This window comes from Gobio gobio (assembly GCF_949357685.1).
Source record: "Gobio gobio genome assembly, chromosome: 8".
NCBI classification, from domain to species: domain Eukaryota; kingdom Metazoa; phylum Chordata; class Actinopteri; order Cypriniformes; family Gobionidae; genus Gobio; species Gobio gobio.
The window spans coordinates 3,901,644-3,915,041 of record NC_137114.1 but is presented as its reverse complement, the minus strand read 5'-3'; the positions used below and the strand labels follow the sequence as shown (position 1 = coordinate 3,915,041).

The window sequence follows — 13,398 nt, the reverse complement described above, 5'->3', positions numbered from 1 at the left end:
AACTTGCAACACACTCATTACAGGCACATGAATATTAAAATATGACCTGGGAGTGAGAGAGAAAACCAGAGTTGAGGGCACCTTGAGCATTTTAAAGATCTAACCCTATATAACAACAAACTGCCAAAATGATGGAGAAACGCGGATATTTGCAATACATTTAAGAGCACTCTCTGAACAAATGACACTCATCAGTTTAACACAGAAAGAATAAAGCACTTACTTTTTTGAATTGTCAGTTTATTTATTAATTTACATCCTCCATTGTCTTTTGTATAGCAGAATAATCCATCGTGTCATCGCTGTCGTGATCAGATGTAGCTTATGGTTGTATCAGTGTAGCCAAATCAGTGCACATTTCATTTGAAGAAGACATGATGAAATATGTGCGGATACACACTTCTGGATCATGTTTAGAGCACTATGTCTATGAAATATGTCCATTAAAAACTTAAACACGCTCGCTCCGGTCTATGTGCTATAATATGATCCATGTGGAGAACGCTGTTAATCTCATCACGGCGCTCTGCGCAGAAACCGCTCTCTCGCGCGCGCCGCGTGTAGTTTGAATTCTCCTCTGTAATCAAGGGCTGAATCTGAAATCGCCCCCTATAACCTCAAATAGGGCATTATTTGGAGGGGACAGCGCTTTGTAGTGGTGTCTGAAACCATAGTGGGCGTTATTGAGTGCACTCATTCTATCCCACATCGCACCGCAATAACGAGTGTACAGCCGATGTACACACAACGGTTGTCCGACTTCACACACTCGTTTTCATTCACTCCTTCAAATAAAGTGATAACGTAGGGAATAGTGAATGAGGGTATAGGGGGCGATTTCAGATTCAGCCATAGGCTGTAATGCGATCTCAGCTGTGCTCTGACTGCTCTCACTAGTGTGCAACAGTGAAATGCGTCCCCTCTCAAACAATGAAAAATAAATACCGGTAGTCGGTATGAACTGGTATACTGCCCAGCACTAGTTTCTATCTATCTATCTATCTATCTATCTATCTATCTATCTATCTATCTATCTATCTATCTATCTATCTATCTATCTATCTATCTATCTATCTATCTATCTATCTATCTATCTATCTATCTATCTATCTATCTATCTATCTATCTATCTATCTATCTATCTAGTCATCATACTCACACACTCACTCTCACACACACTCATTCCCACACACACACACACACACACACACACACACACACACTCTCTCTCTCTCTCACACACACACACACACACACACACACACACACACACACACACACACACACACACACACACACATAGAATACTAGGGCTGCTCGATTATGGAAAAAATCATAATCACGATTATTTTGGTCAATATTGAAATCACGATTATGTAACACGATTATTTCACATGACTTTGGGAATGTGTTGTATTTATTAAAAATACACCTTTCAACAATTCAATTGAAATTGTAACATTTGTTGTACTTTTTGAACTATTAAAATAAATAATATAACATATATTCAAATCAAAGTATAAAAGTATTCACGTAAAAATGATAATCACAAATAAATAAGATCAACAATATGGTTCGGCTAGATATGCTTTTCAGGTACGTCTAACATTAGTTTTCAGGTACAGAAATGTCTCAAATGTAAAATAACATTGCATATTTGAGTGCATAAATTAAAGATGAATCCTATTAAATTTACAAAAGCTATTCAATCCGGATCGGATATGCGTCGTCTTTATCGACTGTATAAAGTTCACTTAAGGCATATACAGACTATGTCTGCTAGGATACTCATCAAGATCGACATGTTGACATACGTTTTGTGTGAGTTTGTCCGTTCAAGAGCAAGACTTGAAAGAGAACTCAATATTTGCGCGCTGTGAGACGTGTGCGCGCTCTCGGATGAGCGCACAGAGATACATTTCCTCACAGCGCGCGCGGCTTCTCATTCGCGTCTTCTGGCACTAAACCCGGGTGATGACGGTGAAAACGACTGGTCATATTCAAACATACGGCAGCACTCGCATGCATTGAACAAAGTTTACAAAGAGAGAATTATTTGAAAAATATGAGGGGAAAAAAGGACGTTTACACGGCACCCCTGCTCTCGTCAGTTTTTGTTTCTTTATTAGATTGTCATTGGTCACTCTGTTTAATTTTCAAGTGGTTAAACAAATTCGTGGTGTTCTCTTGCATTGCAGCCACTACCATGTAGCAAATCTTGCACGTAACGTTAGCATGTTTCTGCTCGTCGTCTGATTCCTCGAAGCCAAACTGTTCCCAGACAACGGAGTTGGTTTTGCCTTTTTTGCTCACCAAACGCTGCTGTAACTGCCCTCCTTCTGCCATCTTTACTCGCGCCGAGTTTTTAAATTCCAGCAGATGATATGCACACGAGACTCACGACCTGAGAAAGTTTGTGGCTTCGGGAGGGGCGGATGAGCGCGTGCGCGTTTCATTCAGAACGCAAGGCAAAATAATCGTTTTTTCTCGATTGTACTATTTTGGTGATCGTTGGGAGGCAAAATCGAAATCGAAATCGAAATTCGATTAATTGCACAGCCCTATAGAATACCATACCATCCGCATAGCAACACCGTAACAACTACCCTGAGACCCTAGCAACTGCATAGCAACCACTCCTAGCAACTGCATAGCAACACCCTAGCAACCACCCTGAGTACCCTAGAAACCCCCCAGAATAACTTAGCAACTGCATAGCAACAGCTTAGCAACAATTACCTTAACAACTACATAGCATATATCTGTCTGTCTGTCTGTCTGTCTGTCTGTCTACTCACACTGTCTGTCTACTGGTTCACCTCCAGTCGTTCACTATATTTCACAGTTAAATGAATTTAATAAATGACATGACATGGCATCTATGAGAACACAATGAGCTCATGGGATTTCAAAACAAGTAAAAATAAGATGAAAATAGACTTTAACACAGACAGAGCCAAGTAAATGAGTTTCAATCAAACTAAACAAGCAACTGAACCTTCAGTAAATGTCATGCGATGTGATGAAGATTAATAAAATTAACTTCCTCTTCAGTCATCAGAGTCATTTGTCCTGAGATTTAGTGACTTTACATAACATTTTATTTGACAAGATGATTTTAGACCTAAAATGTACATTAAAAGACATGTTTTACTGAAGACAAAGACACGTGTGACTATGAGAGAGATGATCTTACCGCAGTTTCTCCAGTTTACAGTGAGGATCCTCCAGTACAGCAGAGAGAAGAGTCACTGATTTCCCTATTTTATTCCATGACAGATCCAGTTCTCTCAGGTGTGAGGGGTTTGATCTCAGAGCTGAAGCCAGAGCAGCACAACCTTCATCTGTGATATCACACCTCATCAACCTGTAGAGAACAATGACACACTCTTCACTCTCTCAGTTCAGATCAGATCAGTTTATCAGAGAATCCATTATTACAGAGAAAGTACAAACTTAAAGCACAAATCAATAAGTTTGATGGATCAGGATCTGTATTTTTGTCTAATGCTAAATCTATTTTAATTAATGACAGCGTTTACAACAGTGTATTGTTCAGCTATTTATATCTGTAACAATATGTATGAAGTAGTGATTTGTTTGTGAGATGAATTTAATACATTAAACATTTCAAAAGAAAACCACAAACTTTTGTCAACTTATTTCATTCTATGCAGGATTTAAAAACTAATGTTTTATCTTTCCTTTGAAAACCTGTTTGAAAACAGTCACTACATCTCAGTCAACTCCAAAATCAATAATCTTAATAGAGATGTGAAAGGAATAATGATACAAAATGGCCGCTAATGTGAAATATAGCAGCACTTGAGTGCTCATCCAGTGTAGTGTAATAATGCAAGCTGTTTATAATGCTTGATAATGCCCTATTTTGTTATATACAAGTGACACATTGTGTTTATGTTTGAGGGAAGCCAGTAGCTTATTAATGCCATTTATGTTGTTGTTATGAGTGTAATCGTGATAAGAAGAAGCATTGTTTGTTAGAACATATCCTTTATTTGTTTGTTACAGACTACACACATATGCTGATACACTTCTATGGACATAAAGCAACAGACGATACCATTCTGCACTAGTATTCCTGTTCATCTCCTGTATGTGATTAATTATTGTGATTAATGCAAACCACTATATCCTGGCTCCCCCTCTGCATATACTTTGTACCAATAAATCTGTTGAACTGGATTCCTTCTCCGACTTTGGTGTTCCAGCCGGCACACCTGGACCAACTCCACCTCAATAATGTATCATAAGATGTGATCTGAATGTTAACACCTCCTCTTTCCTTTATCTCCCTGAGTTCCTCTTCAAACCCTTCAAAACACTGACACTGGCTCTCATTCACTAATAATTGTGTGGATTATTTAGTGTTTGTACACACAGGAGAACTTCTCATGAATAATCTCTGCCCAACTCACAACACACACACACACACACACACACACACACACATACATTAAGTTGGCTTGGGAACTTACTGAAATGCTATTCTTACTAAACCGTTGACTGCTACTCCTCCTAGTGTTTTAAGGCTACAACCACCAAACTCGGCTCAGACTTTCAGACTGTTCTGAAGTTAGTTGCTGTATCTATTCAGGCTGATCGGACTTACGGTTTTCCTAAAAATGCTGATCAAATCTTGGAAAAATCCCATTGACTTTCATTGACGGAATGTTCAGACAAGCCAAGAAAGTTCAAACTCTGACAAAACTCATATTTTGACAGTTGGCGAGGCTCATTGCTGCCATTCTATGAACTATTTCTGAGCCACTGAGACTTAAGGTTCTTTCACACTGGACGCGATTTTGACGCGCGAATAATTCGCACGATGGTTTTATTTTTTGATCAGCTGTTTGTGTATTGAGAGCTTCCACACCGAATGTGAATGTGCTGTGACGAAAAAACTAATGTTTATTTTTTTCGTTTCGATGTCGTTTTTTCGAACACTCGCAGCGACAGAAAAGGCTTAAACCAATCACATACAAGCAAACAAAGGTGACCAAATGTCCAGTTGTTGTCTCTAGCCATTCAATCAACATTAACCTTTGCCAGGTATCGAATTTCTCACGAGATTACAGCTGTAGTTGTGTTTACAGCTGTACAGATGCAGCTGTGTTTGCCCACTGTAGGCTAGCCTACAGATTACGATATCATAACTTTGAGTTAAAACTTGTTGATTTTTTTCTAACCTAATTGTGTCCGCGACTATAGAAAGTGAATGTGTTTCCGTCAGTACGACTGTGGAATTTAAATGTTTACATTGACTCAACTGGAAACATAGCTGGAAACACAGCTGCTCCGGGTCGACTGGTTGCTGAAGTGTGTGTGTGTGTGTGTGTGTGTGTGTGTGTGTGTGTGTGTGTGTGTGTGTGTGTGTGTGTGTGTGTGTGTGTGTGTGTGTGTGTGTGTGTGTGTGTGTGTGTGTGTGTGTGTGGTCAGATGCGCTGCTACTGTCTCTGGAGGAGCTCCTCAAACTGTCCCACGCACATTTGAAAGTAAGTGCAGAACCGGCCATGATAAAGTTTTAGCTCCTGTACAAGATTAGCATCTTCCCCTTCAGACTCTCTGTTCTTTAAGACGGAGTGCACCCAAAACCTTCTTCTCTGTCTTTTAAATGAAATGAAAAGCTCATCTTCCCTGAATGATGAAGTGTCCGTGTTTTCTCAGCTGTCGCCACAAATGTTTTGGGATGTTGGAGCTCTGAAACATCACAGACGTCGCAAATTCGTGTCGCAGCTGATGTGAATGGTTTTGACGCAAACTATTCGCACACGAAATATTCGCTTTTCCGCTTCGCTTTTTCGTTAGGCGTCCGGTGTGAACGCAACCACCTGAGTACCCTAGTAACCACGCAGCAAGACCTTAGTTACCACCCCAAGTACCCAAGCAACCACATAGCAAGACCCTAGCAACCACACAGAGTACCCTAGCAACCGTATATCAACCACCTTAGCAACCACCCCAAGTACCTTAGCAACCGCATAGCAACCACCCTAGCAACCACTTGAGTACCCTAGCAACCACACAGCAAGACCTTAGCAACCACCCCGAGTGCCCTAGCAACCGCATAGCAACACCCTAGCAAACTACCTATCTAACCTTTCTAAACTACTAACTAAAACTCAAACTATTTCACACTTTTCAAACTATTTCAAACTTTCTGGCTATGCTTTTTCAATTCTTAATCTTGTTCTGATGTTAGTGAATTTGGGCTTTCCTTACAGCCTTTGGTCACTCTCGTCAAACATATGCAGACTCTCTGGCCAGATCCTCGAGCAATGCCAGGTGTGCCATTCTCAAAACCAGTTCAAACACAGTAAACACCTTTTATACACACCCAGATTACAGACTCTCATTAGCAGCTGTACACACACGTATATCTGCGTTATTCAGAGAAACCTCGCAGCTCAAGCTATAACACAGCTTTACTTATAAACACATGTAAGATTACATAACATAATAATATATAATATATAGTCGTGTTAAGATGAAATACAACTTCTTAAGCACAGAAAAGTGTTTTTTGTTTCAGTTCCTACATTCTTTGGTCAATGTAGAATACATTTTAGTAGGAGTTTTTGGGTAATCTAGATTTGCTCAGATGTACACATGCATAGTGAATGAGACCCAATGTGTTTCTCTTTGATTTTGACACTATCTTCCTGAGATCTGATTTTCTCTCAGTTGCTGGTATTTTGAACATTGTTTCATCCTCTCTGTAATATTCCTAATTCTCTCTGTTCCCATTCCATCGAGCACTTCTCATTTTTCTTTTCAGTATTTTGAATTCTTCAAATGCATTATTGTTCTGCCTCCTTCAACAAATGCATTCAATATTTTGATCTTATCTATGAACACAACTGCACTGTTCTCAGTTCTGACTGTTGAGCTTGAGTCTGTTTAACCCTCATGCACTGTTCGATTTCTGCTTACAATCCTAACTGGATTCAAGACAATTCCCCAAAAATCACACTATCAACAAATACATTATACAATCAGGTACAAATAATTACCTATTAATATCTATACTTTTCACACATTAAAAATAATAAATATCTGAATTTATGAATAAAAATTGAAACTGGAACTTCAGGTCTAGAGTTGAAGAGCTCTGATATACAACAAAGTGATAACTTGAAAAAAGAAATGATAGCTCATTTTTACCATATGTGGCTGACAAGAGATTCAAGAGATTCAAGAGATTCAAGAGATTTTATTTGTCACATACACAATTATATGCAATATACAACTGGCAGTGAAATGTATTTGGTGTTATGCGAGTCACACCGAGTCGCCATTCAATGCGGCGCCTTCTTGAGTTGGACAGAAAATACAGCATAACATGAGGATAGGTAGGGAGGGGTGAGGAGATGAAAAAAAAAACAACCCCCAGACTATGCTCCTACGGGAGCACAGTTTGAGACCAGTAAAAAAACATCTCAGCAACACGAGCACACAATACAACATGAAACACGACTTGCAACAGGGGAGAGGAGTGGGGGGTTGAGGTGTCCCAGCACAGCCAGGCGTCCCGGTCCTGCAGCCATCTCAGGCGCTGGTCACAGACCCGCTTGTCAGACTGGGGGTACAAAGCGGCGAAGGTGAGAGATGGGTGTGTGCATAAGTGTGTGTGTGCCTGTAAAGTTCATGTGCATGTTTGTGTAGGCCTGGAGAGTCACGCCTGGCACCCTAATCTCGGTGCTCCCGTTGTTATGGAGACAACCTTGATCAGATCCCAGTCCGAGTCAGCAGGTGGTTGGGGGATGAATGCAAGAGCGTCTCCCTGCAGTGCTCTTCTGGAGGAGTTGTTGTCTCAGCAGCGGCCTTGGCCAAGACCGTGCTGGTTGAGGGAGCCGAAAGCAGATAAGATTGGAATTTGTTTGGTCTGGGAGCGAGTAGCCACAATTTATGACTACTCTCTTAGTTCGTTCTGGTCTCTGAAACCATTTTGCAAAGCAGTGAGCTTTTCCGTGATGACATCCATCTTGCGTTGCAACTCCATGATGTTATCCATGTTGCGGTTAGTAGTCCCAGTTTGGGAGATGACCGCTCTGCCCACTGCTTCAATCATGACGGGCAGCCCTGTGGAGCTTTGAACAGCTGTCACCGCTTTCTGAATTTTTCGATATCCCAGGGCAATGCCTGATCCAATCAGCAGAAACCCTGTTACCATGAATCCGAATAGGTAGATGTCTTCAATGTCCTCTACGGAAAGTGCCGCTAGACACACAACATGCCACCTCTCCCACGCGTCCATCGTGTAGCCAGCAGCAAACGTTCCGGCAGGGCAGTTAGGTTCCCCCGAACCCAAGCTTCTCGTCGAGAAGATGGTGTCAATTGCGTTGAGAGACCAGTTGATCAAATCCATAATTTTTAGTTCGAGAGCAGTGCGTGGAGAGTCTCCCAAGTTTAAGACAGTAGCATATTATTCTGACAGAACACTAGCATATTATTCTGTATTGAAATAAGTGGGGAAAAGCTCCTTTTTAGCTTCATAAGATAGTAAAATATACACCATGTTCACTTTACTCGGTTTTAGTGACGATCTGACAGGGGTAGCTATGTTACCCGCAGTGCTAAAAACTCGCTCTGATGCTGTGCTTGTAGCACAAATACACATGTATTTACGTGCCAATTTTGCTAAGAGCGGATAGCGTGTTTCATTGTCTCTCCACCATGTTAGTGGATTACCCGTAGAGTTAATTGGTTGTTCTTGGAGATAGCGGGTTAACTCCGTGTCAGCGCGCGCTCTGATCGGTAAAATGGCAGAGATTTCAGACCTCCATTTATTAAGGAGATCTCCAAGATTTCTCTTCTTGGTAGGGGGTGGTGCACAGACCTCTCCCGAATCATCCCTAGCAGTAGCAGCCTCCGAAGCACCACTAACTCCGCCTCCGTTTCCCTTGTCAGCTGAGGGAACATATCTATAAAAAAAAATTTTTTTTTTTTTTTTTTTTTGTAAAAAATATTTTAATAACACGGTTTTGGCGGTTATAGAGTTCTAATGACTGTGTTTAACTATAACCGTCGGTCTCACGGTTATATACTAACCGTCACACCCCTAAGTACAGGACTCTTTTACTTTAATTCCTAGATGGTTTGTCTCCTGCTTCTTGATTCTCGTGCCGCGTGAGCTGACGCTGACAGGCGGTTGTCATGACAATGGGGTAGTTTAAGGCGGCACAAGTTCGCGTTCATTTACTTTGAATCAAAAGCATCGCCTTTGATACTAGGGGTCGAGGTGGATCAGACCCGGCATATGTTAAGTCTGCTTTAATGCGGCATTGTGTCTTTACACAGAATTTTGAGCAGACACAGAGCCGCTTTAGAGCGCATTAACTCGGCTGTGTAAAGATGCCTTAATAGATTACTAGAATAATATTTGTATCAATTTACTGAAAATCCATTCCAATATTTTGAATGACTTGTAAATCATAAATGTCTCACTGTACATTGCTCTTCTTGTTATGGTGGAGCTGTTGCTACACATTACATCTGCACTTTACTAGAGAACCCGCACTCATTTCAGATGCTCAGAGATTTGATTCTTAATTGTCCATTTCACAGTCAAATTAAAATGTAAAGTTTTATTTGAACATTAGCTTAAAGTTGAATAAATGTTTAATCGTCCATCTGACAGTAAAATATAAATGTATGACTCTGCTGTGTTAACCATACATCAAATGCTTTTAAATTTGAGCTACTTAATAAATTATCTGTTTCTCTAGTTGTATGTTTGCTCATCTTTTCTTTAATGTTATTTATTTAAAAACAAATATGTAAATATTTACATTTCTTCTTTATGTGTAAGAATATTGAACTGGTAAACCTGAATTATTTATAAATATGCAAATTCTCTGACTTTGTTTGAATGTCTGAAGGAATTTTACATCGTCACATCAAAATACTGACCACTGAACTCTGGACAGCATCTGCAGCACTGGAGATTTATTAACTTTTATATTCTTAATGTTTTAACAGTGAAGTGATTGTTCTCAGAGATACTTACCGAACTGATCTGGATTCTTTAATCAAAGGCAGCAGTTTCTGAAGAACCTTTAGATTTTCAGTTTCATTGCTTCCTCCAACAAAATTATTAATATCAAACTCATCCAGCTTCTCCTCTGACGTCAACAACACAAAAACTACAGCTGACCACTGAGATGAAGAGAGTTTGGCTTCCTTTATTCTTCCAGATTTCAGATACTGTTGTATTTCCTCCATTAGTGAATGATCACCCAGTTCATTCAGACAGTGGAACAGATTGATGGATTTCTCTGGAGAGTCAATGGTCCTGATCTTCTCCTTGATGTACTCAACTGTTTCCTCATTACTGTCAGATCTGCTTCTTGTCTGTTTCATTAGTCCTTGAAGGAGAATCTGATGAGACTCCACTGACAGACCCAGAAGGAACCGCAGGAAAAGGTCCAGATGTCCATTTTTACTCTGTAGAGCCTCATTCACAGCTCTCTGATGCAGCTCAGATAATGAAACATGTTCTGATGAATTGTGTAGAAACAAGTCCTTAACTTTAGACAGCAAACTCTGTTTAGTGATTGAGTCAAACACATTTATGTTGTTGTTTGCACAGGAGAGGTGCACATATAGAGCCGCTAGATGTTCCTGAAGGCTCAGATGAACAAAGCAGAAGACTTTCCCCTGATACCAGCCCAACTCCTCTCTGAAGATCTGAGTGCACAATCCTGAGTACACTGATGCTTCTGTCACATCAATGCCACACTCTCTCAGGTCTTCCTCATAGAAGATCACATTGCCTTTCACAAGCTGCTGAAAAGCCACTTTCCCCAGTTTGAGGATCATGTCTTGATCTGTCACGTTCTTCTCATAGTCCTTCTCATGTTTGATGTTGGTCTGAAGGATCAGGAAGTGTGTGTACATCTGAGTGAGAGTCTTGGGAATCTCTCCTCTCTCTGCTTCACTCAGCATCTTCTCCAGAACAGCGGCTGAGATCCAGCAGAAAACTGGCATGTGGCACATGATGTGGAGGTTTCTTGATGACTTCAGGTGTGTGATGATCCTGTCGGCCAGACTCTGATCACTGATTCTCTTCCTGAAGTATTCCTCCTTCTGTGGGTTACTGAAGCCTCGTACCTCTGTCACTCGATGGACACACTCAGAGGGGACGAGATCAGCTGCTGCGGGTCTGGAGGTGATCCAGATGAGAGCAGAGGGAAGCAGATTCCCCTCAATGAGGTTCGTCAGCAGCTCGTCCACTGAGGCGGATTCAGATATATTACACAGTTTCACTTTGCTCTTAAAGTTCAGAGACAGACGACACTCATCCAGACCATCAAAGATGAACAACACTTTATATTCTTCACTGGATATTTCCATTTCTTTGGTTTCAGGGAAAAAGACATGAAGAAGGTCTGAAAGACTGAGTGTTTTGTCCTTCATCAAGTTGATCTCTCTGAAAGGAAGAGGAAATATGAGCTGGACGTCCTGATTCTCTTTCCCTTCAGCCCAGTCCAGGATGAACTTCTGCACAGAGACTGTTTTTCCAATGCCAGCGACTCCCTTTGTCAGCACAGTTCTGATGGGTTTGTCTTGTCCAGGTAAAGGTCTAAAGATGTCACTGCATTGGATCGGTGTGTCCTCTGTTTCTGCTCTCCTGGACTGTGTCTCAATCTGTCTCACCTCATGCTCATTACTGATCTCTCCATTCTCACTCTCTGTGATGTAGAGCTCTGTGTAGATCTCATTCAGGAGTGTTGGGTTTCCCTGCTTTGCTGTTCCCTCATACAGACGCTCAAACTTCTTCCTCAGATTTGATCTGAACCTGTTGAGGACTTCAGCAGGTTTAGAGTCATGGCTGTAAGATTATAATAACAGATTATTACACAAGTTAGAGAAGTAAATAGCCATACAATGGATGATTTGTTTGCTGTATTATGGGACACAGAACATCATACGGTTTCTGAAATGTTTGAATCATTAATCATGTGTTTGAGTGATGCGTGATGTCATTGCAGCGCCTAAAATTAAACAACAACAAAAGTCTCACATTTTACCTGAAACCAGGAGCCATGCTTTCATTAAAGTCTTGTGGTTGAATCACAGGCGTGAACACAGTTTTGTTTTTAACTGGTCTGGATTGAAGATTTGACCTTAAACCAGAATGAAGAGGGTAAAGAATCAGACACACTGATATTGATGTAATTGTGTCATTAACTGAGTAACAGACCACCAGCTTTTACAGTGTGTGAATGTATTAACAATACGATACATAGAGCTTTACACAAGAGCACAATGATCATCATTAATAGACTGAAACTTACAGGATCTGAACTCATTACACTGATGTATATTAATAACAATACTATAGGCATAACTTTTATAGAGATGAAATACCTGAGATCAGGCCGTGTGTCTTCACTCTTAAACTTTAGTGGATCATCCATTGACCAGTTACTCTTCATAGACACACAGCTGGGCTCTGGGCTTGATCTCTCCTGCTGGACTGAACTGGTTTTAAGTAAGATAAAAAGCATACAGACAGCATAATAATAAAAGCATAATACATGTTGTGCACTTTTACTGGAAACTTCTGTCTTAGGAGAGATCAGCGAGTGTTGTAACACTTTTGCTCTAACGTCTGTAACTCAGTGCTGTTTCACTGTCTCAAACTTTGATAATTATTTTAAGAAATTAATTGACTGGTTTGCAAATGTTCAGCATGATAAAAAACCGACTGAGAAAAACTGTAATATTAGGGATTCAAAACAAACAAATTGTAAACAACTATAGAATAATTCAACTCAGGTGAACATCAACCGCGATCACATGACTCGTTTCAATGGCATAATGGAGAACAAAGGCTAAACTGACTTAAGAGAGCAATGAACCAGATAAAGCACATTACTGTACTCTAGTAACGGTTCTCTTGCTGTGAAACATCCCTGTTCTGGCAGACACTGTGTAGTTACTGCCTGCTGAAATAGAAACACATCTTCATGGCTAATTTAAGATAGAGTGAGGTTAGTGAGGTTTATTTATCGACAGCGACTGCATGTACCAATCCTGTAGCTTTCTCTTAACTTGTGCACTACTATAATGAGAGAAGTGTTTGCACATCATACACTCAATCAATCAGCACATAGTTATAGGCAGTGTTGTGCAAGTTACTTCCAAACTGTAATACATTATAGATTACTTGTTACTGTTATTTAAAAGCAATTTGTTAAATTACAATATAACTATCTCAGAAATATAATGTGTTACATTACTCCTGTATTACTTTTGAGTTATTTCACCAAAATAACTACAGAAGTAGAACTTATTCTTAAATGGCTAAATGTAGGTTACTAGAGTTTTTTACATCCAGTAGAAGATGATGTAGCATAATGACTGTGGGCT

General features: G+C 40.2%; 1 protein-coding gene across 2 annotated transcripts in view; it reads right to left on the bottom strand.

The window, feature by feature from the left end:
* Positions 1 to 13,398, bottom strand: part of LOC307130997 (NACHT, LRR and PYD domains-containing protein 3-like) — an 80,615-nt gene that overhangs the window by 64,797 nt on the left and 2,420 nt on the right. The window contains exons 4-7 of one of the 2 annotated variants that reach the window (XM_079824361.1): positions 12,394 to 12,507; positions 12,054 to 12,149; positions 10,031 to 11,854; positions 3,197 to 3,367 (exon numbers count right to left, since the gene is read on the bottom strand). In XM_079824361.1, the coding sequence (XP_079680487.1) occupies positions 3,197 to 3,367; positions 10,031 to 11,854; positions 12,054 to 12,149; positions 12,394 to 12,507 (2,205 nt within the window). Of the gene's footprint in view, positions 1 to 3,196; positions 3,368 to 7,216; positions 8,334 to 10,030; positions 11,855 to 12,053; positions 12,150 to 12,393; positions 12,508 to 13,398 lie in introns of those variants that run through there. The other variant, XM_079824362.1, reaches the window with a different exon arrangement.